Source organism: Ranitomeya imitator, chromosome 3 (assembly GCF_032444005.1).
Source record: "Ranitomeya imitator isolate aRanImi1 chromosome 3, aRanImi1.pri, whole genome shotgun sequence".
NCBI lineage: Eukaryota > Metazoa > Chordata > Amphibia > Anura > Dendrobatidae > Ranitomeya > Ranitomeya imitator.
The window spans coordinates 253,270,578-253,298,451 of record NC_091284.1 but is presented as its reverse complement, the minus strand read 5'-3'; the positions used below and the strand labels follow the sequence as shown (position 1 = coordinate 253,298,451).

Sequence of the window (27,874 nt, the reverse complement as noted above, 5' to 3'; positions counted from 1 at the left end):
GGGGGGGGCTGCAAGCCGCTGCTTCTGGAACCGCAGCCCCTGCCGTTCCCACAGACACCGACGCAGGCGGGTGCATGGCCAAGGAATCCTGGACTGCAGGTACTTCGGATTCCTATAGGAACAGGAAACCTAAACTGAGGAGGAGAGGGGACCGCCTCCTTTTATTCTGTAGGTTTCCTGTTCCTATGGGCAGATCCCTCTCTCTCATTTGGGGTGCTGTCGTGGCGAAGGGTAAAAATTATTTTTGCATCGCTTTATTCTGAGAGGTATAACTAATTTTTCTGCTGATGGAGCTGTATTGTGGCTTGTTTTTTGTGGGACAAAATGCAGTTTTCAGCAGTATCATATTTATTTACATCAGTCTTTTTTATCACGTTTTATTGCATTTTTTGTTCAGCGGTATGATGATAAAACATTGTTTTTGCCTCATTTTTCATTTTTTATTTAGTGTTTTATAGAGCAGGTCGTTACTGAAGCGGCAATACCAAATGTGTACTTTTATTATTTTTTAATTTACATAAATAAATGTATTTATTGGAAAAATATTTTTTTATTTAAGGATTTTTAAAAAAAGATTTGTACACTTTAAAAAAAAAAAAAAAAAAAAGTTTGCAAACTTTTTACATTGTCCCAGGATGGGAGATTACTATGTAACATCAGAGTGCTGATCTGACACTATGCACTGCAGAGTATCAGATCAGCGATCTGACAGGCAGGGAAGGAGGCATGCCAGCACCTGCTCTCAGCAGGCACTCACAAGCCACCTCCCTGCAGGACCCGTGGGTCTCCATTGAGACTATCAGGCATCGCGTTGTCCTGATGGAAGCGTGCAGGGAGCCCCCTCCCTGCGTGATGTCCCTCTATGTCGCTGTCACTACTTACAAGTGGCATCAGAGATGTTAAATGCACGCGATCGGTGCTAGCGCCAACAAAGGGTTTTCAACCAAGTACTAAAAATGAACATTTTATTTAAAATTATTGGATCTGTCCAATTACTTTTGGTCCCTTTAAAAACAGGGTGCCACATGTTAAGGAGCTGAAACTCCTAAACCCTTCATCCAATTTTAATGTGGATACCCTCAAATGAAAACTGAAAGTCTGAACTTCAACTGCATCTGAATTGTTTTGTTTAAAATTCATTGTGGTAATGTCTATAACCAAAATTAGAAAAATGTTGCCTCTGTCCAAATATACCGTATATACTCGAGTATAAGCCAACCCGAGTATAAGCCGACCCCCCTAATTTTGCCACAAAAAACTGGGAAAACTTATTGACTCGAGTATAAGCCTAGGGTGGAAAATGCTGCAGCTACCGGTGAATTTCAAAAATAAAAATAGATGCTCCATACCGTTCATTATGGCCCCATAGCTGTGCCATATAGTGCTCTGCACCGTTCATTATTGCCCCATAGATGTACCATAGAAAGGTGTGCCATATAGTGCTCCGCACCGTTCATTATTGCCCCATATCTGTGCCATATAGTGCTCTGCACCGTTCATTCTTGCCCCATAGCTGTGCCATATTGTGCTCTGCACCGTTCATTCTTGCCCCATAGCTGTGCCATATAGTGCTCTGCACCGTTCATTATTGCCCCATAGCTGTGCCATATAGTGCTCTGCACCGTTCATTATTGCCCCATATCTATGCCATATAGTGCTCTGCACCGTTCATTCTTGCCCCATATATGCTCCTTATAAAGCTGTGCACCGTTCATTCTTGCCGCATATATGCTCCTTATAAAGCTGTGCACCGTTCATTCTTGCCCCATATATGCTCCTTATAAAGCTCTGCCATTGCTGCTGCAATAGTAAAAAAAAAAAAAAAAAAGCCATACTCTCCTCTCTTGATTGCAGCTCCCGGCGTCTCGTTCCGGCATCTCGTCCCGGCGTCTCTCTGCACTGACTGATCAGGCAGAGGGCGCCGCGCACACTATATGCGTCATCGCGCCCTCTGACCTGCACAGTCAGAGCGGAGAGACGCCGGGAAGATGGAGCGGCGCCCGGCGTGTGGAACGCGGACAGGTGAATATAAAATACTCACCTAGTCCTGGTGCTCCTGACGCTGCCCCTGCCTGTCACACTGTCACTGGCACCGCTCAGAGGAATGAATATGTGGCTCCACTCCTATGGGAGTGTAGTCCATATTCATTTCTCTAATGAGCGGTCCCACGTGACCGCTGACAGGCAGAGCTGCGGCACCCGGAGACAGTGTGACAGGCAGGGGCAGCGTCAGGAGTGCCAGGACTAGGTGAGTATGCCTCAGTGCCCTCACCCGCCGACCCTGCCGCCCACCGTGACTCGAGTATAAGCCGAGAGGAGCACTTTCAGCCCAAAAATTTGGGCTGAAAATCTCGGCTTATACTCGAGTATATACGGTATATGGACTTAACTATATACACACACACACACATAATATTATATATATATATATATATATATATATATATATATATATATATATACACACACACATACACATACAGTTCTTAGGGTATAATAGAAATTTAGAAAGGACATTTTTGGAATCGGAGGACCATATAATGAATGATCCATAGTGTGGATCTAAATTATGGAGTCTGACTGCAATGGGCTATAAAACTATAGTGACTGTGGATCTGTGCATGTAATATAATGTTCGTAATGGAAAAATATTAAGAATATCTTCAAATGCAACTACACCAATAAATAGATTACACCTGTCCTGTGCAAACAATTTAATGTGGGCATAATTATGATACATTCTGTTGCTTTTTAATCATACAAATCAGGTAAATACTTATAGCTGCAAAATAGATATTGTCTTTAAATACAACATGTGAAATCTAACAGATGATAATATTAGGACACCTTGCAGCTCTTTCGACTGTCATTTCTTTTTATGGAAGTGCTCTTTCCACGGGCCTGTGAATTTTTTCCCTCACTGAGTGAGTAATTTGGAATAGGCCTGCCCAGGAAAAATCCTTCTGGCTCAGAGTCCGAAGATGAACATGAAGTTTTGTCCTCATTTTCAACGTCTTGGCTATATTCTGGCAGCCAGGATTTGTGAGTCTCTCTTTCTGTACCTATAAATATTGTTGGGAGCAATTCTTGACACCTTGTGGCAGAATATGTTTTGTGGAGGCCAGGTTTTATTTTCTTGCCGTTTGATCTGGTCTTTGTTTTCCAGGTAGTGCAATCTATCTGAGGGCTGAAATCTGCATCTGAAGCTCTTATAACATTACGATGTTTGGAAGGAAAGTGCATTGTAGGACCAGATGACAAACAGTGCAAGGAGCAATAAAGATGGTCATCGTGAATCACAGATTCTGACCTGTGCAAAGGTGTCCTGCAACTGGAGCAGCAAAAACAAGAGGGTATTGTATGCCAGTACAGCCCTTTTAATGTCACAAGTTCTCCATCAGGATCTGGAAAACATAACATTATTGAATACACATGGCATCTGTCAGTTTTTCAGGTTTATACACTTTAATGATAAGGAAAGCATACATGAAGTAATTGTGAAATAGACACAAGTCTTAGAGATAAGTTATGATAAAAATGGATAATAGTGTACTGGTGGACTGATGCCCTCAAAAGGAGCTGTCAATTAGGGTATGTGTCCACGTTCAGGATTGCATCAGGATTTGGTCAGGATTTTATGCAGGTAAAATCCTGACGAAATCTGCACCTGAGGTCACTGGCAGGTCACCTGCGCTGTCCTTGCGTTTTTCTGCAATGTAAGGACATGCTGCTTTCTTAAAAGACGTGCCGCATGTGCGTTTTCACGGGTATGCCGCATCAGTCTTTTAATGCATAGTGGAGACGGGATTTTATTAAATCCCCTCCACTATGCTGTAACATCTGGACGCTGCGTTTTTGACGCTGTGGCTCAACGCAGCGTCAAAAATGCAGCGTTTCCTGAACGTGGAAACATACCCTTAGATAAATGAGAAGAAACTATACACCTGCACATATATATATCCATCTTAAGTGGCAATAGGATTTGTTAATATTTTACACTTAAAAAAACCCCAGGCAATAGCATAATTCTAGTTATATGTAAAAAATAAATAAATCATGTTTATTGGCATGACGACTTACCAACAGGCTCACCACAGGCCATGCAACTTTCAGCATGAAGTCGCTCAAAACAGCTGCTGCAGAAAGGTCTTCCACATTTCATAATATACCGACTGTCGCCCAACATTATGTCACATTCCCAACAACAGAAGTGTTCCACGTGCCAGCACAGACCTTCAGCTATAGTACATTTCTCAGACATAATCAGCTAAAACAGAAAAAAAACAGCAATTCCAAACATTCATTTTTCAAAAAAGATAACACTCAGCTATTGAAAGAAAGTGTTCAGCACAATAATCCTTGCAGAGAAGCAAGTTGCAGGCTCTATTGCATCTAAGGGCAACAAATCATTTATTTAAAAAGAAAAAAAAACTTCTGAGACTGCAAATGAGAGTAAAGTGCATTTTGTCTTAAAGGGGTTACCCCACAAAATAAAGTACATTTTAAATAAACAGGTCTTGGAATAACACGTTCTACAAGGTATTAAAAAAAAAGTTCCTGGGCTGAGATAACCTTCTAAATGTGCCCAAGGATATGCAGAACTGTTCAAGTTCATGGTCAGTGCATAGCACAGCTCCTGGGCCAGGGGATGAAGCAGAAGAAGACACAGCAGGGGCTCGCAACTGCTCCTTTTAGAGAGGTAACATTTCCCTATCTGTAAGCAGCCACTGAGATCATAGGTCACTTTCCAAATTGATTCATGATGAGCTCAGAGAGCTGGAGCCATGGCAGAAACACGCTCTCCTGTGATAAACAGCCAGGATAATGTGCTGCCTCACAGAAGGCTACTGCTGCTAGCCCATGCGGTGTCATCTGTATACTCTCATAGGGTTCTATCACACATCCTGATATTTCCAGTACCGGAGATATCAGTGTTAGTGTGTACATGTTGCACTTGCTTCAATGGAATGGGCGTTAGGAGAGTATAACTTACTTGTTTTTCTTTTATTTCAAATAAAAGACTTTATACTTGCTGTGTGTTTATTTAGAATACAACTATAGGATTAGTAATGGAAAGGCGTCTACGATTTTATAATCCATGGGCTTGATGTCTCCAGACTAATATGAACCCTATTTGCCACTGCCAAAGTGCAAGTGGGAAGAGCCAGGCAAAGTGCCAGAATTGGCACATCTAAGACTGAAAATACCAGCCCACAGCTGTCTGCTTTAGCAAGGCTGGTTGGGGGTGACCCTATCCAGTTTTTTTTAATGACTAAAAAAAAAATGGAAAAAAAAAAACAGCGTGGTGGAACCTCTATTCTTGATAACCAGCCATGCTAACACTGACAGCTGAGGGTTGCAGCCCGCAGCTGTCAATTTAGCCAGCCTGGTTATCAAAAATACAGGGGAAATCAGTGTTTTTTATTTATTTATAGCGCAGGCGGCTCATGAATGCTCCCATCAGTCACCACCTGCTCTCGCTGTTATCAGCTGTATACAACTCAACATTCTCCCCTGCTAGTCCAGATCGCAGAGTGAGCAGAGGAAAATGATGACAGCTGTCTTCAGCACTCGGTGCAGGGGAACAGCGCTAACAATACCACTGCTTCCCAGGAGTCAGTATGTGTCACAATGATGACACAGATGTGTGGCCCGTGTAGCTGTAAAAAACAAACAAAAAAAAAACGGACACATCAGTGTGTTTTGTCCACGATATCACGGTCCGTGGAAACATACTGACATGTGCACATAACCATTCACTTGAATGGGTCTACGCGTGTGACTCTGGTATATGTGGAAACTGTCACACCAACCGGACACAAGAGCCGTTATGCCAACTTCCCTGGCCAGGACATGTGGCATACACCAACCATTAACTGAAGTAGTTCTGCATACACATATATACACGTCAATGTGTGGGTCAAAATTACTGTGAACAAACTAGGGAGGGGGAAGGACAAATCCCTAGAATATACCTAGGTCACGCCTGCCTACCAGCGGGGGTTGGCACCCTATGGGGAACGATGTGGCGCCCCCGCTCCGTGTCGGCTGAACCCTAGGGTCCCTGATAAACCCTAATGATCCCCAAAGGGTCCCTCTACCCACACAATGGTGTACTAAAGGTACCCCTCGAAGCTAGACATATAACAGCTGTATCTAGGGAAGCCTCAAACCCCACACCTGTGAGTTAAAAACAATAAGAGAACATGCAGAGGGCTATTGACAGTCGCATGTTGCCACCCTCACGTATGATGCGTGACCTATGTGGCAAAAAATACACACACTTGTGCAGATGATACTGCCTATGCTTCAATCAAAACTGTGGGGGGCATGCAACTGCAAAGCTCCACCCCACCATATCAAATGCAGATGAACATATTATGCCTCATAATAGCGATACTCATCATAACATTCTGCGCCGTCAGCCCACTGTTCCTAATAGCCTCAATGCGTTTCGCCTCGCTGGCTCATCAGGAGGCCCGATTTCTTGTCATGTGTCTCGATGGTGCAAAGATGTCTAAAGCTTTAGACATCTTTGCACCATCGAGACACATGACAAGAAATCGGGCCTCCTGATGAGCCAGCGAGGCGAAACGCGTTGAGGCTATTAGGAACAGTGGGCTGACGGCGCAGAATGTTATGATGAGTATCGCTATATATATATGCCTGTATTTGTCAATTGATTTTGGGGCATGAGGCATAATATGTTCATCTGCATTTGATATGGTGGGGTGGAGCTTTGCAGTTGCATGCCCCCCACAGTTTTGATTGAAGCATAGGCAGTATCATCTGCACAAGTGTGTGTATTTTTTGCCACATAGGTCACGCATCATATGTGAGGGTGGCAACATGCGACTGTCAATAGCCCTCTGCATGTTCTCTTATTGTTTTTAACTCACAGGTGTGGGGTTTGAGGCTTCCCTAGATACAGCTGTTATATGTCTAGCTTCGAGGGGTACCTTTAGTACACCATTGTGTGGGTAGAGGTACCCTTTGGGGATCATTAGGGTTTATCAGGGACCCTAGGGTTCAGCCGACGCAGAGCGGGGGCGCCACATCGTTCCCCATATGGTGCCAACCCCCGCTGGTAGGTAGGCGTGACCTAGGTATATTCTAGGGATTTGTCCTTCCCCCTCCCTAGTTTGTTCACGGTGTTTTTTGTGTGTTTTGTGTATTTTTTGATTTTTTCCTGGTGCAGCCACAGGTTGGTGGCATTTTTAATCAAGTTTAATAAAGATTTTTTTCTGGGTCTATATGATTCCTATATTAATAGAAGCCCATTTACATATACTTTTTTGAGAATTTATCAAAATTACTGTTATTGAGAACAGTTAAGCAAGTTGAAGATTACATTTTTTCCAAAAGGGCTAAAATTAAAGATGATACATTTCCTTTTTATTATAGGCAAAAAAATATATATTGTAATTTTTTACATTTTAAAAATTACAAAAGGGAAAATGGGGAAAGTTTTAGCACCCACGGAGATTTTTGTGTGCTCAGATAACCAACCAAGGTTTTGATAGGGATATGGCTTGTTCACCATCATCGTGCCTTGTGCCAGAAATCAGCAGCCATGGGTTCTTCTAAGCATCTGCCTAGGACTCTGAAAGTGAAAATGGTGGAGGCCCATAAAGCAGAAGGCTATAAGAAGATAGCAAAGTAGCAAAGCACTTTCGAGTTGTTCTTTCCTCAGTTGGAAAAGTACGTAATTAAAAAAAAGCAATTAACAGAATTAACAGAAACAGTGGAGGTCAATTTAACCCCTTTCTGACATCGGACGTACTATCCCGTCGAGGTGGGGTGGGCCCCCATTACCACGGACGGGATAGTACGTCCAGCGCGATCGGCGGCGCTCACGGGGGGAGCGCGGCCGAGTGTCAGCTGCCTATCGCAGCTGACATCCGGCACTATGTGCCAAGAGCGGTCACGGACCGCCCCCGGCACATTAACCCCTGGCACACCGCGATCAAAGATGATCGCGATGTGCTGGCGGTGCAGGGAAGCATCGCGCAGGGAGGGGGCTCCCTGCGGGCTTCCCTGAGCCCCCCGCAGCAACGCGATGTGATCGTGTTGCTGCGAGGGTCTTACCTCCCTCCCTGCTTGCTCCAGGCTCGGATCCAAGATGGCCGCGGATCCGGGTCCTGCAGGGAGGGAGGTGGCTTCACAGAGCCTGCTCAGAGCAGGCACTGTGAAGCAGCCTGCACTGCTATCAGATCGGTGATTTGACAGAGTGCTGTGCAAACTGTCAGATCATCGATCTGTGATGTCCCCCCCTGGGACAAAGTAAAAAAAAAAGTTTCCAAATGTGTAAAAAAAAAATAAAAAAAAATATTCCTAAATAATGAAAAAAAATAAAAAAAATTATATATATATATATATATATATATATATATATTTATTATTCCCATAAATACATTTCTTTATCTAAATAAATAAAAAAAAACAATAAAAGTACATATATTTAGTATCGCCGCGTTCGTAACGGCCCGACCTATAAAACTGGCCCACTAGTTAACCCCTTCAGTAAACACCGTAAGAAAAAAAAAAAAAAAAAAAAAAAACGAGGCAAAAAACTACGCTTTATTATAATACCGCCGAACAAAAAGTGGAATAACACGCGATCAAAAGGACATATAAATAACCATGGTACCGCTGAAAGCGTCATCTTGTCCCGCAAAAAACGAGCCACAATACAGCATCATCAGCAAAAAAATAAAAAAGTTATAGTCCTGAGAATAAAGCGATGCCAAAATAATTATTTTTTCTGTAAAATAGTTTTTATCGTATAAAAGCGCCAAAACATAAAAAAATGATATAAATGAGGTGTCGCTGTAATCGTACTGACCCGAAGAATAAAACTGCTTTATCAATTTTACCAAACGCGGAACGGTATCAACGCCTCCCCCAAAAGAAATTCATGAACAGCTGGTTTTTGGTCATTCTGTCTCACAAAAATCGGAATAAAAAGCGATCAAAAAATGTCACGTACCCGAAAATGTTACCAATAAAAACGTCAACTCGTCCCGCAAAAAACAAGACCTCACATGACTCTGTGGACCAAAATATGGAAAAATTATAGCTCTCAAAATGTGGTAACGCAAAAAATATTTTTTGCAATAAAAAGCGTCTTTCAGTGTGTGACGGCTGCCAATCATAAAAATCCGCTAAAAAACCCACTATAAAAGTAAATCAAACCCCCCTTCATCACCCCCTTAGTTAGGGAAAAATTTAAAAAATGTATTTATTTCCATTTTCCCATTAGGGCTAGGGCTAGGGTTAGGGCTACAGTTTGGGTTGGGGCTAAAGTTACAGTTAGGGTTTAGATTACATTCACAGTTGGGAATAGGGTTGGGATTAGGGTTAGGGGTGTGTCAGGGTTAGAGGTGTGGTTAGGGTTACCGTTGGAATTAGGGTTAGGGGAGTGTTTGGATTAGGGTTTCAGTTATAATTGGGGGGTTTACACTGTTTAGGCACATCAGGGGCTCTCCAAAAGCGACATGGCGTCCGATCTCAATTCCAGCCAATTCTGCGTTGAAAAAGTAAAACAGTGCTTCTTCCCTTCCGAGCTCGCCCGTGTGCCCAAACAGGGGTTTACCCCAACATATGGGGTATCAGCGTACTCAGGACAAATAGGACAACAACTGTTGGGGTCCAATTTCTCCTGTTACCCTTGGGAAAATACAAAACTGGGGGCTAAAAAATAATTTTTGTGGGAAAAAATTTTTGTTTTATTTTTACGGCTCTCCATTATAAACTTCTGTGAAGCCCTTGGTGGGTCAAAGCGCTCACCACACATCTAGATAAGTTCCTTAGGGGTCTACTTTCCAAAATGGTGTCACTTGTGAGGGGTTTCTACTATTTAGGTACATTAGGGGCTCTGCAAACGCAACATGGCGTCTCATCTCAATTCCTGTCAATTTTGCATTGAAAAGTCAAACGGCGCTCCTTCCCTTCCGAGCTCTCCCATCCGCCCAAACAGTGGTTTACCCCCACATATGGGGTATCAGCGTACTCAGGACAAATTGTACAACAACTTTTGGGGTCCAATTTCTTCTCTTACCCTTGGAAAAATAAAAAATTGGGGGCGAAAAGATAATTTTTGTGAAAAAATATTTTTTATTTTTACGGTTCTGCATTATAAACTTCTGTGAAGCACTTGGTGGGTCAAAGAGCTCACCACACCTCTAGATAAGTTCCTTAGGGGGTCTACTTTCCAAAATGGTGTCACTTGTGGGGGGGTTTCAATGTTTAGGCACATCAGGGGCTCTCCAAACGAAACATGGCGTCCCATCTCAATTCCAGTCAATTTTGCATTGAAAAGTCAAATGGCGCTCCCGAGCTGTGCCATGCGCCCAAACAGTGGTTTACCCCCACGTGGGGTATTGGTGTACTCAGGACAAATTGTACAACAATGTTTGGGGTCCATTTTCTCCTGTTACCCTTGGTAAAATAAAACAAATTGGAGCTGAATTAAATTTTTTGTGAAAAAAAAAGTATTTTGTGTGACATATCTCTGTGATTTAATTGCATAAAAATTCAAAGTTGGAAAATTGCGAAATTTTCATAATTTTCGCCAAATTTCCGTTTTTTTCACAAATAAACGCAAGTACTATCAAAGAATTTTTACCATTGTCATGAAGTACAATATGTCACGAGAAAACAATGTCAGATTCACTGGGATCCGTTGAAGCGTTCCAGAGTTATAACCTCATAAAGGGACAGTGGTCAGAATTGTAAAAATTGGCCCGGTCATTAACTTGCAAACCACCCTTGGGGGTAAAGGGGTTAAGGTCTGGAAGACAAAGCAAGAATGATGAATTTTGGAAACAAGGCCTGTGGACCGATGAGGTTAAAATAGAACTCGGACCACATTAATCAAAAGGTATGTGTGGAGAAAAAAGGGCACAATTTCAGGAAAAGATCATCTTGCCAATTATTAACCCCTTAGTGACAGAGCCAATTTGGTACTTAATGACCAGGCCAATTTTTGCAATTCTGACCACTGTCACTTTATGAGGTTATAACTCTGGAACGCTTCAACGGATCCCGCTGATTCTGAGATTGTTTTTTCGTGACATATTGTACTTCATGTTAGTGGTAACATTTCTTCGATATTACTTGCGATTATTTATGAAAAAAACGGAAATATGGCGAAAATTTTTAAAAATTTTGCAATTTTCAAACTTTGTATTTTTATGCCCTTAAATCAGAGAGATATGTCACGAAAAATAGTTAATAAATAACATTTCCCACATGTCTACTTTACATCAGCACAATTTTGGAAACAAAATTTTTTTTTGTTAGGGAGTTATAAGGGTTAAAATTTGACCAGCAATTTCTCATTTTTACAACACCATTTTTTTTTTTAGGGACCACATCACATTTGAAGTCATTTTGAGGGGTCTATATGATAGAAAATAATGAAGTGTGACACCATTCTAAAAACTACACCCCTCAAGTTTCTCAAAACCACATTCAAGAAGTTTATTAACCCTTTACGTGCTTCACAGGAACTGAAACAATGTGGAAGGAAAAAATGAACATTTAACTTTTTTTTGCAAACATCTTAATTCAGAACCATTTTTGTTATTTTCACAAGTGTAAAAACAGAAATGTAACCATAAATTTTGTTATGCAATTTCTCCTGAATACGCCAATACCCCATATGTGCGGGTAAACCACTGTTAGGGCGCACCGCAGAACTTACAAGTGAAGGAGCGCCGTTTTACTTTTTCAATGTAGAATTGGCTGGAATTGAGATCGGACGCCATGTCGCGTTTGGAGAGCCCCTGATGTGCCTAAACAGTAGAAATCCCCCACAAGTGACCCCATTTTGGAAACTAGACCCCCCATGGAACTTATCTAGATGTGTGGTGAGAACCTTGAATGCCCAAGTGCTTCACAGAAGTTTAGAATGCAGAGTCGTGAAAATAAAAAATATTTTTTTTTTCCACAAAAAAGATTTTGTAGCCCCCAAGTTTTTATTTTCACAAGGGTAACAAGAGAAATTGGACCCCAGAAGTTGTTGTCCAATTTATCCCGAGTACGCTGATGCCCCATATGTGGGGGTAACCCACTGTTTGGGCGCACGGCAGAGCTCAGAAGGGAGGGAGCACCATTTGACTTTTTGAGCGCAAAATTGGCTGTCGTGTTTGGAGACCCCCTGATGTACCTAAACAGTGGAAACCCCCCAATTCTAGCTCCAACCCTAACCCCAACACACCCCTAACCCTAATCCCAACCTGATCCATAATCCTAATCACTAACCCTAACCATAATCACAACCCTTACCCCAAAACAACCCTAATGTCAACCCTAACCATAACCCTAATCAAAACCCTAAATCCAACACACCCCTAATCCTAATCTCAACCCTAACCTCAAACCCAACCCTAATCCCAATACACCCCTAATCACAACCCTAACCTTAACCCTAATCCCAAACCTAACCCTAATCCCAAGCGTAACCCTAATGCCAACCCTAACCCTAATACCAACCCTAATCCAAACCCTAACCCTAATCCCAGCTCTAACCCTAACTTTAGCCCCAACCCTAGCCCTAACTTTAGCCCCAACCCTAACCCTAGCCCTAAGGCTACTTTCACACTTGCGTCGTTTGGCATTCCGTCGCAATCCGTCGTTTTGGACAAGAAACGGATCCTGCAAATGTGCCCGCAGGATGCGTTTTTTGCCCATAGACTTGTATTGCCGACGGGTCGTGACGGATGGCCACACGTCGCGTCCGTCGTGCACTGGATCAGTTGTGTTTTGGTGGAGCGTCGGCACAAAAAAACGTTCACTGAAACGTTTTTTTGTACGTCGCATCCGCCATTTCTGACCGCGCATGCGTGGCCGTAACTCCGCCCCCTCCTCCCCAGGACATAGATTGGGCAGCGGATGCGTTGAAAAACTACAGCTGCTGCCCACGTTGTGCACAATTTTCACAACGTGCGTCGGTATGTCGGGCCGACGCATTGCGACGGCCCCGTACCGACGTAAGTGTGAAAGAAGCCTAACCCTAAATTTAGCCCCAACCCTAACCCTAAATTTAGCCCCAACCCTAGCCCTAACCCTACCCCTACCCCTAACCCTACCCCTAATTTTAGCCCCAACTGCTGTTCTCCTGCCGGCCGGCAGATGGAGACAGATGGCGGGCGCACTGGGCATGCGTCCGCCATGTTCTTCTGCCGGCGGCCAGGAGGAGCAGCAAGAGGATCCAGGGACCTAGGCGAGTATGCTAGGGTCCCCGAATCCCCCTATTTCTCTGTCCTCTGATGTGCGATCACATCAGAGGACAGAGAATTACACTTTACTTTTTTTTTTTTTGCGGTCGCCGGTAAACAGTTAATTACCGGCGATCGCAAAACAGGGGTCGGTAATACCGACCCCGATCATGCTCTTTGGGGTCTCGGCTACCCCCGGCAGCCGAGACCCCAAAGATTCTCCCGATGCCGGCCGGCGGGCGCACTGCGCCCGCCATTTTGAAGATGGCGGCGCCCACCGGGAGACACGAGGAGCATCGGGGGAGCTAGGTGAGTATTGGGGGGCCACCTGGGACCCCTTTTCTCTGTCCTCCGATGTGCGATCACATCGGAGGACAGAGAAATTAAAAAGAGATCGCGTTTTTTTTTTTTTTTTGCGATCGCCGGTAAACGGTTAATTACCGGCGATCGCAAATGCGGGGTGGGTTAAAAACCCCCCGAATCATGTTCTCTGGGGTCTCGGCTACCCTCGGCAGCCGAGACCCCGGAGAAAATCGGCCTCTGGGGGGCGCTATGGACTTTTTCCACAGCGCCGTTAATTAACAGCGCTGTGGTTTAAGTACCCTTAGCGGCCGCCGTTAAAAGGCGTATCGGCGGTCGCTAAGGGGTTAAGCTTGGGGGTGGATCAATCGTGCTTTGGGGTTGTGTTGCAGCCAATGGCATGGGGAACATTTCACGGGTAAAGGGAAGAATAGATTCAATTAAACTTCAACCCATTCTTGAAGCAAGCATAGCAAAGCTGACATTGAAAAGAGGATGGCTTCTACAAATGGATAATTAGTGATGAATTAGCGTGCTCAGACAGCGTTATCCAAGTATCGTGAGTGCTTGAGTAATATGTTGGAGTCCTCGCGACTGCATGAGTCGCACCAGTATGGGTTCCACTGTGTTCGTGAGAAACTGCGTAACAAATTATGGGGTTCATTTTCTCCTATTACCCCTTGGGTACACTATAAATTTTATGCTAAAAAACAGTATTTTAGTAGACTTTTTTTTTTTTTTTTTTTTTTTTTTTTTTAAATCATAAGTCTTGTGAATCACCTGTTGGTTATAAATAACCAGTACATCTATAGATTAATTCCTTGAGGGGTCTAGTATCCAAAATGGGGTCACTTGTGAGGGGTTTCTGTTTCAGCATGTCTGGTGCTCTTCAACTGCGATATGGCATTCACAATCTATTCCAACCAAATTTACGCTCCAAAAATCAAATAGCGCTCTGTTCTTTCCTTTGAGCCCTGTTTGCGACAAACAGCAGTTCAGGAGAAATTGTGCAAAAAATTATGGGGTCCATTTATCTTTTACACGTTTGGAGCCAAAACAACATTTTGGAGGAAATTAAAGAGAAAATAAAAAGTACCGTAATTTGTTTTCACATTCACATTTTAAAGAGTTCTGCGAAGCACCCATGGGTTCAAAATGCTCAATACCTAGATTAATTCCTTGATGGGTCTAGTTTCCAAAATTAGTTAACTTGTGTGTGAGTGTGGGGTGGGGGGGGGGTTCTGCTGTTTTGGTACCTCAGGGACTGTGTTAGAGACATACTGATAGGGAATTTAGATTGTGAGCCCCATTGGGGACAGCGATGATAATGTGTGCAAACTAAAGTGCTGCGGAATATATTGGCGTTATATACATAAAAAGATTATTAATATTATTTCTGCAATTTATTCCAGCCAAATTTACACTCCAAATACTAAATGTCGCTTCTTCCCTTCAGAATCCTGCTCTAGGCCCAAACAGAACTTTTTGATTACATGTGGGGTATAGTTGTGCTCAGAAAAAAAAAAAATGGTTAATAAACTGTGGGGCCCACGTTTGACAGTCTTAACCACTCCAGGTTTCTTACAAAAAACAAACAAACAAAAAAAAAAAACGGCAAGCGACTAAAGGGGTTGTCTGGCCTTAGAAGGACTGCAGACTTATGAACCCTCAACACACGTGATGTCGTCCGTGGCTGCCACGTGACTGCAAGTATGATTTGAACACATTCAGTCACATGCAGACTAGATGTGTACAGCTTCACACAATTCAAGTGTATTAACCAAGGCCGGACACGTCTAGTCAAAATGACGCCGTAAGTATGTAAAGTGCACAATTGCGGTCACATGACCGCCCATTTCCAGTGAAAGAAAATGTCACAATGCTCCACTAGATTAATATTTCAATGAACACTTTTTTTTAATCTATGCAGTTGATTTTACATGAAATGGCAGGCCATCCCCTCAAAATAACATGATTAAAAGCTGATGCTCATAGCAACCAAGTTGTGAATATTGGCATTTTTAAGAAGGTAGTCCTGGCCATTTCGGCCAACTATTTAAAAATCGGGCAGAGCTTGAGATGGATAAGACATGTCAAGTTCATCATAATTTATGCAAAGAGGTGGGTGGTGTCAATTAATACATTGCTGGCATACATTTCTGGAGGTGGAACAGAACAGTTGGAAGATGTGACAAGTTGACTAAAGTGGCAAACTCCAGAGCTCCCTTCATTAAGGCTGGAGTACAATATGCCAGTCGATTTGTTCAGACTAAAACAACAAGTCTGCAGTCACTCTAATTGCAATCCTCCCAGTATGCTGGGAAGATTTTGCAGTCTCAGCGGAGAGAAAGGAAGTCACATGACCACAAGTATGCGATAAGCATACTCCTGGCGAGAATATGGTTAGACTACTTCTGACCTCACAATACACTTGCTCCTGTTCACCACATTTTTTTAATGGAATAAAATTTACTCTGAAAATTTTACCAGAAGCTGGAATATTCTCTTTTTTTTTTGCAGATTTACCGCATACTTGCTGTCATGTGACCGCCATTCCTGGCGCTGACACTAGAGAATCCTCACAGTGACCGCAGACTTGTTGATTTAGACCAGAGAGCCCCTGTAACCCCCTATACAACCATAGTTTTTTTTTTCTTCCATCAGTTTTAAAACATTTACCTAATGTTTTTATGAGTGACACATCAAACAAGAAATCATTCAAAGAACAAGAAAATCAGAAATAAGGGTTAGCATTCATTTCACCATTCTGGCAGTTTCTCCATTACCTGGTCACAGGCTGCACAACGCGCTTTAGTAAGTTCTGCATGGTGACGGCCACAGTATATTCTGCTGTCCTGCATAAAGTATATGAACTGTGACAAGGGAAGGCGGCATGTCTCACAAACAAAACATTTAAGATGCCAGTGAAGATTCTCATCTTGAAACCCTTCCGTGCACACTGCCGTGTCTCCCACCAGAATCTTGTCACAACACTAAAGAGAAATCATAAGCAAAAAAAAAAGTTAACAATTCAAAGCAAAACCACAAAAATAAATGTCTTCATGTAGAATTGGTGCCAAAATGTAAAAACGATAAAGGTGTGGCAACAATATTTCCGTAATATGAATGTACATTTTATACATCTTAAACCTTTCCTGAAAATACCTACAATCATACTAAAGTATAGATTTATTCTCATGCTCCTATCGCACTCACACGTGGAACCCGCTGCCTCATACTATATAAAAAGCGGACATTCTGGAAAAATGCGACGGCCATTGATGAAGGAAAGCACTTTTCCATAGTTTTGCAGCGACGTCACTGAGTGAGGCAGTACAAACATTTGTTTTTTGAGAGACGCCTATATGACCTCCGGATTCCTTATTTTACATTCATCTCTTTGGCGGACTATGTGCAGGTGTACATTGCAAAGCAGTATTAACACCTTAATGACCGCAAATATGTCTTTTTGCTGACCTGAGATATAAGAGAATAGCCTCCCAATACAGGTGGCAATCCAGCAGCTGTCAGCTGTACACCATGGCTGACAAAATTGCTGCATTAGCCACGATCAGTGTTGGCACCGTCCAAATCTGTTTAACCCCTTAGATACTGCTGTCAATAGTGACTACATCATACAAATGGGTAACAGAGTGTGGGGATTTCCTCTTTATCGCCACCGGCACCCTGAGATCATGATTGAGTGGTCCTGATGTTTGCCATGGATATTCACAGCCAAATAGTGGTCTTAGAATCTAGCGGCCATAGTAACCTGTTCAGAAGTTAGCACCTTTTAGGTGGTAAAAATATACTTTTTCATCCCTGTTAATAATAATAATATTATTATTATTATTCTACATTTTTATAGCACCATTTATTCCATGGCGCTTTACATGTGAATGCGGGGCAAATATAGACAAATACATTAAACATGACTGTTATGTCACTTTGCATTAATTCCTGAAAAGCACCTGAATTGTTAATCTACCTGACAGTTTACAATATGTTGAGGGTTGCCATTTTTATAAATAATATCACTTTTTGGAGAGGGGGGGGGGGGGCGAAATCGGGGAGTTCACAATATATAGGACCCCCAAAGTCAATTCAAACCTGGATAGGTCCCTAAAACAATAATTGTGGACATTTCCTTGGAAAAAGGAAAAATTGCTGCTGCATTTTTAAACTTCCTAAATGCTAACAAAATAAAACAACATTTTACAAATGGTGCCAATTTAACCCCTTAGTGACAGAGCCAATTTGGTACTTAATGACCGAGCCAATTATTGCAATTCTGACCACTGTCACTTTATGAGGTTATAACTCTGGAACGCTTCAACGGATCCCGCTGATTCTGAGATTGTTTTTTCGTGACATTGTACTTCATGTTAGTGGTAACATTTCTTCGATATTACTTGCGATTATTTATGAAAAAAACGGAAAGTTGGCGGAAATTTTTAAACTTTTGCAATTTTCAAACTTTGTATTTTTATGCCCTTAAATCAGAGAGATATGTCACGAAAAATAGTTAATAAATAACATTTCCCACATGTCTACTTTACATCAGCACAATTTTGGAAACAAAATTTTTTTTTGTTAGGGAATTAGAAGGGTTAAAAGTTGACCAGCAATTTCTCATTTTTACAACACCATTTTTTTTTAGGGACCACATCACATTTGAAGTCATCTTGAGGGGTCTATATGATAGAAAATAATGAAGTGTGACACCATTCTAAAAACTACACCCCTCAAGGTTCTCAAAACCACATTCAAGAAGTTTATTAACCCTTTACGTGCTTCACAGGAACTGAAACAATGTGGAAGGAAAAAATGAACATTTAACTTTTTTTTGCAAACATCTTAATTCAGAACCATTTTTTTTATTTTCACAAGTGTTAAAACAGAAATGTAACCATAAATTTTGTTATGCAATTTCTCCAGAATACGCCAATACCCCATATGTGGGGGTAAACCACTGTTTGGGCGCACCGCAGAGCTTGGAAGAGAAGGAGTGCCGTTTTACTTTTTCAATGTAGAATTGGCTGGAATTGAGATCGGACGCCATGTCGCGTTTGGAGAGCCCCTGATGTGCCTAAACAGTAGAAATCCCCCACAAGTGACCCCATTTTGGAAACTAGACCCCCCATGGAACTTATCTAGATGTGTGGTGAGAACTTTGAATGCCCAAGTGCTTCACAGAAGTTTAGAATGCAGAGTCGTGAAAATAAATATTTTTTTTTCCAAAAAAGATTTTTTAGCCCAAGTTTTTATTTTCACAAGGGTAACAGGAGAAATTGGACTGCAATAGTTGTTGTCCAATTTATCCCGAGTACGCTGATGCGCCATATGTGGGGGTAAACCACTGTTTGGGCGCACGGCAGAGCTCGGAAGGGAAGGAGCGCCGTTTTGGAATGCAGACTTAGATAGAATGGTCTGTGGGTGTTATGTTGCGTTTGCAGAGCCCCTGATGTACCTAAACAGTAATAACCTCCCACAAGTGACCCCGTTTTGGAAACTAGACCCCCCAAGGAACTTATATAGATGTGTGGTGAGAACTTTGAATGCCCAAGTGCTTCACAGAAGTTTAGAATGCAGAGTCATAAAAATATACATATATATATTTTTCCACAAAAAAGATTTTGTAGCCCCCAAGTTTTTATTTTCACAAAGGTAACAAGAGAAATTGGACCCCAGAAGTTGTTGTCCAATTTATCCCGAGTACGCTGATGTCCCATATGTGGGGGTAACCCACTGTTTGGGCGCACGGCAGAGCTCAGAAGGGAGGGAGAACCATTTGACTTTTTGAGCGCAAAATTGGCTGTCGTGTTTGGAGACCCCCTGATGTACCTAAACAGTGGAAACCCCCCAATTCTAGCTCCAACCCTAACCCCAACACACCCCTAACCCTAATCTCAACCTGATCCATAATCCTAATCACTAACCCTAACCATAATCACAACCCTTACCCCAAAACAACCCTAATGTCAACCCTAACCATAACCCTAATCAAAACCCTAAATCCAACACACCCCTAATCCTAATCTCAACCCTAACCTCAAACCTAACCCTAATCCCAATACACCCCTAATCACAACCCTAACCTTAACCCTAATCCCAAACCTAACCCTAATCCCAACCGTAACCCTAATGCCAACCCTAATCCAAACCCTAACCCTAATCCCAACTCTAACCCTAACTTTAGCCCCAACCCTAGCCCTAACTTTAGCCCCAACCCTAGCCCTAACTTTAGCCCCAACCCTAACCCTAACTTTAGCCCCAACCCTAACCCTAAGGCTACTTTCACACTTGCATCGTTTGGCATCCGTCGCAATCCGTCGTTTTGGACAAGAAACGGATCCTGCAAATGTGCCCGCAGGATGCGTTTTTTACCGACGCAAGTGTGAAAGAAGCCTAACCCTAAATTTAGCCAACCCCAACCCTAAATTTAGCCCCAACCCTAGCCCTAACGCTAATTTTAGCCCCAACTGCTGTTCTCCTGCCGGCCAGCAGATGGAGACAGATGGCGGGCGCACTGCGCATGCGCTCGCCATTTTCTTTTGCCGGCGGCCAGGATGAGCAGCAGGAGGATCCAGGGACACAGGTGAGTATGACAGGGTCCCCGAATCCCCCTGTTTCTCTGTCCTCTGATGTGCGATCACATCAGAGGACAGAGAATTACACTTTACTTTTTTTTTTTTTTTTTGCGGTCGCCGGTAAACAGTTAATTACCGGCGATCGCAAAACGGGGGTCGGTAAAACCGACCCCGATCATGCTCTTTGGGGTCTCGGCTACCCCCGGCAGCCGAGACCCCAAAGATTCTCGCGGGGCCGGCCGGCGGGCGCACTGCGCATGCGCCCGCCATTTTGAAGATGGCGGCGCCCACCGGGAGCCACGAGGAGCACCGGGGGAGATAGATGAGTATTGGGGGGCTACCTGGGACCCCTTTTCTCTGTCCTCCGATGTGCGATCACATCGGAGGACAGAGAAATTAAAAAGAGATCGCGTTTTTTTTTTTTTTGCGATCGCCGGTAAACGGTTAATTACCGGCGATCGCAAATGCGGGGTGGGTAAAAAAAAACCCGAATCATGTTCTCTGGGGTCTCGGCTACCCCCGGCAGCCGAGACCACGGAGAAAATCCGACTCTGGGGGGCGCCATTTACTTTTTCCACAGCGCCGTTAATTAAGTACCCTTAGCGGCCGCCGTTAAAAGGCGTATCGGCGTTCGCTAAGGGGTTAAAGCAGACATAAGCGACATGTTATTTAGTATTGTTTTGCTATGGTAGGACTATATGGATTAAAGGGATAATCATTCATAGTTTAAAAATTGCAAATTTGTTTACATTTTTGTCAAATTTCTGATGTTTTGTGTTTATTTCTAAAATAAAAATATACCGTATATACTCGAGTATAAGCCGAGATTTTCAGCCCAAATTTTTGGGCTGAAAGTGCCCCTCTCGGCTTATACTCGAGTCAAGGTGGGTGGCAGAACCGGCGGGTGAGGGCGCTGAGGCATATTTACCTGCTTCCAGCGATCCTGAGGCTCCCTCTGCAGTCCCACGGTCTTCTGTGCTGCAGCTCTTCCCCTCTTCAGCGGTCACGTGGGACCGCTCATTAGAGAAATGAATAGGCGGCTCCACGTCCCATAGGGGTGGAGCCGCCTATTCATTTCTCTAATCAGCGGTGCCGGTGACCGCTGATAGAGGAAGAGGCTGCGGCACCGAAGACAGCTGTGCGGGGGAAGGAGCCGGACGCCGGGACCAGGTAAGTATATCATATTTACCTGTCCCCGTTCCAGCCGCCGCTCCATCTTCCCGGCGTCGCTCCGCTCTGACTGTTCAGGTCAGAGGGCGCGATGACGCATATAGTGTGCGCGTCGCCCTCTGCCTGATCAGTCAGTGCGCAGAGACGCCGGGACCGGACGCTGGGAGCTGCAAGCAAGAGAGGTGAGTATGGCTTTTTTTTTTTTATTGCAGCGGCACAGATTTATGTGGAGCATCTATGGGGAAATATGAACGGTGCAGAGCATATAGGGCACAGCTATGGGGCAGTATGAACGGTGCAGAGCACTATATGGCAGAGCTATGGGGCAATATGAACGGTGCAGAGCACTATATGGCAGAGCTATGGGGCAGTATGAACGGTGCAGAGCACTATATGGCAGAGCTATGGGGCAGTATGAACGGTGCAGAGCACTATATGGCAGAGCTATGGGGCAGTATGAACGGTGCAGAGCACTATATGGCACAGCTATGGGGAAATAATGAACAGTGCAGAGCACTATATGGCACAGCTATGGGGAAATAATGATCTATTTTTATTTTTGAAATTCACCGGTAAATGCTGCATTTCCACCCTAGGCTTATACTCGAGTCAATAAGTGTTATGATGAGGTAATTCAGTACCACAATGGACATAGAAGTCAGAGCACATACAGTGACCTGACAATAACCCAAAAACATAGAACGAGCTCTGAGACGTGGGAACTCTGCTGACCGCAATCCCTAATCCTCACCAACCACACTAGAGGCAGCCGTGGATTGCGCCTAACGCTCCCTATGCAACTCAGGACAGCCTGAGAAACTAGCTAGCCTGAAGATAGAAAATAAGCCTACCTTGCCTCAGAGAAATACCCCAAAGGAAAAGGCAGCCCCCACATATAATGACTGAGTTAAGATGAAAAGACAAACGTAGAGATGAAATAGATTTAGCAAAGTGAGGCCCGACTTTCTGAACAGAGCGAGGATAGGAAAGGTAACTTTGCGGTCAACACAAAACCCTACAAACAACCACGCAAAGGGGGCAAAAAGACCCTCCGTATCGAACTAACAGCACGGAGGTACACCCTCTGCGTCCCAGAGCTTCCAGCAAGCAAGAAAAAACAAATAAGCAAGCTGGACAGAGAAAACAGCAAACAAAATAACAAAAGCAGAACTTAGCTATGCAGAGCAGCTGGCCACAGAAACGATCCAGGAGGAAACAGGTCCAATACTAGAACATTGACTGGAGGCCAGGATCAAAGCACTAGGTGGAGTTAAATGGAGCAGCACCTAACGACTTCACCACATCACCTGAGGAAGGAAACTCAGAAGCCGCAGTACCACTCTCCTCCACCAACGGAAGCTCATAGAGAGAATCAGCCGAAGTACCACTTGCGACCACAGGAGGGAGCTCTGCCACAGAATTCACAACAAATAAGTTTTCCCAGTTTTTTGTGGCAAAATTAGGAGTGTTGGCTTATACTCGGGTCGGCTTATACTCGTGTATATACGGTAGATCTAAATTTACCACTATCAAAGTATAATGTGTCACAAAAAAATAATTTCCAAAGACATACTGATAGGGAATTTAGACTGTGAGCCCCAATGGGGACAGCGATGAAAATGTGTGCAAACTGTAAAGCGCTGCGTAATATGTTAGCGCTATATAAAAATAAAGATTATTATTATTATTATTATTATTATCTCCAAACCAACGGGATATGTTGAAGTGTTCCAGAGTTATTACCACATAAAGTGACACTGGTCAGATTTAAGAAATTTGGCCTAGTCACTAAGGGGTTAACTTGCTCTTATATAGGTTTTCTTGTAATATGAATGGAGCAGTGATAGCATGGTGGATTACCTGATACATTATGTAGAGCGCGGAGCACACAGTCAGCGTAAACTTTTACACTATTGATTTTACTTGAGAAAGCAGAATCACTCATATGGCCCGTTGACACCTGGGAGAGTGTGGATTCACATCATACACTCATACCCAGTATTTTTAATGGAAGTGCTGGTGTTTATTTAATTCTAGATAATTATGTCCTTTGAGAAATGGTGGGGCATTGACTAGCTTTGTGCTGGGGAAAGTGGCACTATCTGCAAAATATGTACAGTCTTACCCTGAAAATTACTAAGTAGAAAAGTGTAATCTTATAGCCCAAAACCTATGGTACAACAATTTTGTATTACATGTGCATTTGATGAAATATTTAGCTTCATTTTTTCAGAGCTGCAAACAGTAGTTCTCCAGACAGCAGAGGTGTGGAAAAGCAGACAAGAACAGAGCAGAAATAATTCTATAATGTCTTAACAGAGGGACATGGCTTGAAGTTCCTGACAGCACAGTACCTGCAAAGATTACTGTGATCTATGTACAAATTTGACATCTGTACATTGAGATTCTATAATTTTTAATATCTGAATGTTCAGATATCAGTTATCACAGATCTCTGTACATTTAATATAGTACATACTGCTCCAGTAGCACAACAAACTCAATTATCCAGAGCTTGTGTGGGTGTTTTTTTAGCATGAATAGTAAAAGGTTTTTCCACGAACAAAATTAATTTTAAGTTCACCACCTTGGGATTTTCCATTTTTTGTGTTTTCATTTTTTTGCCACCTTCTTCCCTGAGCCATAGCTTTATTTTTCCGTCAAGCCATGTGAGGGCTTGTTTTTTGCAGGATGAGTTGCACTTTTGAAGGACACCATTGATTTGACCATATAGTGTACTGGAAAGTGGGGAAAAAAATCCAAGTGCAGTAAAATTGCAAAAAAGTGCAATCCCACAATTGTTTTAGGGTTTTTTTTTTACCATGTTCACTAAATGCTAAAACGGACCTGGTAATATGATCTTCCAGGTCATTATGAGTTCATAGATAAAGAACATATGCATGTTTGATATTTAAAGTGGTGAAAAAAACAACAACAAAATTTCTTTAAAAAAAAAAAAAAGCCCCATTTTCAGAGACCCGTAGCGTTTCCATTTTTCATGATATTGTTGAGGGCTTATTTTTTGTGCGCTGAGCTGATGTTTTGATCGATACAATTTTGGGGTAGATACGATGTTTTGATCGCCTGTTATTACATTGTTGCGGCGACCCAAAAAAACGTAATTCCGCAATTTTGATTTTTTTTTTCCCCTCGTTTCATAGTTTACCGATCGGATTAATTATTTTTATAGTTTGAAAGACTCGGGTGTTTCTGAATGCAGTGATAACAAATGTGTATTTTTTTCATGGTCTTATTTTGAATGGGGCGATTAAAAAAATATTAAACTTCTAAAGGTATGTGCACGCGTTGCGGATTTTGCTGTGGATCCGCAGCGGATTTGACTCTGTTGATTTGCAGCTGTTTTCATGAGTTTACAGTACCATGTAAACCTATGGAAAACAAAATCCGCAGTGCACAATTCTTTGTGCGGATTCCGCAGCAGTTTACACCTGTTCCACAATAGGAATCCGCAGATGTAAAACTGCAGGTGGAATCCGCACAAAAAAACGCATAAAATCCGCGGTAAATCCGCAGGTAAAACGCAGTGCTTTTTACCTGTGGATTTCGCAAAACAGGTGCGGAAAAATCCGCAGGGGTTTCACCTACATGTGCATATACCCTAAATGAGACTAAGCTGCGATCTTCTGATCGCTTGTGCTATAGATATTAGGGCTACAGCCCTGCTATCTGTAGCAGAAATGGTTCTGCTACAAACTTCGGGCACAGCACATATTTCAACACGGTACACTGGATTTTGGTTAGTATTATTTAGGCATTATATATTGGTATATTTTGGAATTATTTGCGCATGGTATGTTGCCATTTGGTATTATTTGGCCACTGTATATTGGTATTTGGTTGGCAATATTTGGCCACTGAATATTATTATTATTTGGTACTGTATGTTAGCATTAGTTGGCTGGGATTTTTTTGGTACATATTTTGAGCTAGTACTACATGTTGCTATTATTTAGATCAGGAAAATATTAATTATTTTCCATTGCACGGGTTACACAGCCAGAGTTGCCTGCTACCCCTCCCCCAATGATTTCTGTAAAGCCAAAATCCTTCTTGCAGCTCCTTCCCACCTCTGAATTTCCACTCCCCCTCCCAACAAATGATCAGTTTAATTGCTGGCCAGCTCGCAGAGAGCGGAATGTGTTCCCACCAAGAATCCCTTTGTCTGCTAGGCAGAATACTCAAAGTAGAATTCATCGAAACACATTAACCCTAGAAACATGAAAATTAGATTTCCAGGATCTGGGCAATTAGGGCTACGCATGGCAGCATTGTGCGGCATTTAGGGCCATCGGAAACCTGGGAAATTAATTTTTACCCACCAGTAAATCACAGACATACAGCGTTTGGACTCTAAAGAATGGTAAAATCACAGGGGTAAAAATAATGTCAATATCGTTGGCCCGCGAGCTTCCAGGCCAAAGATATGGAAAAAAGTAGTTTTTGATAACTTTCCAAAATAGGTGCATCTCCCAGGAAACAGCTCACATGTGAGATCAGCCAAAGTGGGCGTCCATAAGTTTATGGCTGAACCATAAAACATGAACGTCCATTTTGGTAGTTTATTCAGAGAGCCGGAGAGACAGCTGAAGAAATCATGCTGGGGTGCTGAATCATTTCTCTGAAAACTCCCCTCCCCTTTATTGACATGTCATACCTGTGACTGAGATTTAGTAAGTTCGTACCTTTATCACTTTTCTTTTATAACGGTTTGTACATATTTGTATTTGTCTCTTTTGTAATATCTTTCGTCATTTTTGTAAACACTGCTGATTTTTTCTGGAGTAAACAAATTTGCTAGCTTCGTTCTTTTGGCTTTATGATTGAACCGACACATACGCTGCGCAAATTCACGTTACTCGGGGTTGGTTTCTGACCCGATATAGGCTTGGTACCGGTGTGGCTTATATCTAAAGAGGAACTGGTGGCAGCACGGAGTTCTAGTGTTATTGGGGGATCCTGGCAGTGATCGACCAGAGGTTTATACATGTACTCCCGGCCTGGGGAGATATAGATATACACACACACACACACACACACCCCCCTCACTGCAGAGTGCTCCGATAACCAATATGTGAAGGGGCAGCCTCTCCGTTGACTACCGCACTTATCCTAGGTGCAGTACCCTGACTGACCTGAGGGTGGCTGGGGTGCCAGAGAGCTGCAAGTTCATGACAAAGTAAAAGGTTTTCATGACATACATGTTGCTATTTCTGTTCTGTATTTTCTATTAGCCTTATTTAGTGCTTTTGTTCTGACTTTGGGAATCTGATTTTGTCATTGTTTTGAGCACTGTATATTGGCGCCAATTGGATGGTATTTCTTTGTTCATATTTGGGCACTGTATGTTAGTATTTGTTTTGCATTTTTAGAGCACTGTATTTTGGCATTTGGCTGATTACTTTTTGGTACATATTTTAGCACTATATGTTGGTATTATTTGGACTCTGTATATTGGTATTGTTTTAGTACTGTACAATTTTGTCAATACTGTATATTTGAGGTGTTAATATGTATTATGTATTTGATATCTGTATTTGGTGCCTATATGGTGTATATTTCCAGTCTAGATTGTGTATATCTCATGGGTTATTGTGTACTTGATGTCTATTGTGGATTTGATGTTTGTATTTTTATTTGTTGTGTGTATTATGTGTTTGGGTGCATCAGTAATGTTAAAAGCTATGCCATCGGCACTGTATTTTGCCATCAGGGACATCCCAGGCAGACAGGTTTTAACTGAGGCACGAGACTTGGGTTACGGCCTAGCAACCTCATCGGCAGCAGGATGACGTTGAATGATGAGTCAGTTTGTATGGACAAAGCTAATTCAGTGTGGCTCCTTTACGGGTGCCACATAGTTGCCACATAGTTGCGCGGAAGGAAATTCCTGGCAATCTATGTCCATATTATGCTAAAAAAAAAAAAAATCAAAACTTTGGAGTGTACAACTAAAATAATTCAATATAGTTCAGGAATATGTGCCTAGGTTTGAAGGTAGTCAAGCTACTCGGGAATGTCCGATGGTTGACCGAGTAAGAGCAATGCTCATAGTGCGTCAGGACCAAAGCCGCAAGGTCATCTTAGTGAGACTACAAGGAACACCAATCCATACCACAGTTCTACAAGTCTACTCCCCAACAAAAGATGCCAAGGAGGAGGACGTTGATCTATTCTACTTTCAAGTTAAAGTGGAAAACCATAAGATGCTGAAACAAGACTTACGCATTATCATGGGACACAAATAGCAAAGTGGGCCATGGCAAACATAGAACAGTGTTTAGAAACTTTGGACTTAGTGAAGTTGATAAAGGCATCCACCGAATCGCGGAGTTCTGGGGGGTGATTTTGCAAAAACATCTACTACTGTTCCTCCAACACTCGCTGGAAAAACTCTTCTTGTTTGGAAACAGCTGTGCTTAGTTTGGACTGAACTACATCCACGCTGGGGCGTCTTAAAAAGGCCGTCACTGTGGTGAGCTGAAATTTAATAATTTTTTCCCCAAATGTTGAATAGAACAAAAACCACGTTTGAATAAATCGCTGAGATTTGACATCTTTCATAGACAGCAG

The 27,874-nt window shown here is 42.7% G+C and overlaps 1 protein-coding gene across 3 annotated transcripts in view; it reads right to left on the bottom strand.

The window, feature by feature from the left end:
• Positions 1-2,699: 2,699 nt before the first annotated feature.
• PRICKLE4 (prickle planar cell polarity protein 4) overlaps positions 2,700-27,874 on the bottom strand; it is a 131,700-nt gene continuing 106,525 nt past the window's right edge. For all 3 annotated transcript variants that reach the window (XM_069756386.1, XM_069756385.1, XM_069756384.1), the window contains exons 5-7: positions 16,310-16,516; positions 4,081-4,267; positions 2,700-3,404 (exon numbers count right to left, since the gene is read on the bottom strand). In XM_069756386.1, coding sequence (XP_069612487.1) covers positions 2,839-3,404; positions 4,081-4,267; positions 16,310-16,516 — 960 coding nt within the window. In that variant the 3' untranslated portion in view covers positions 2,700-2,838. The remainder of the gene's footprint in view (positions 3,405-4,080; positions 4,268-16,309; positions 16,517-27,874) is intronic.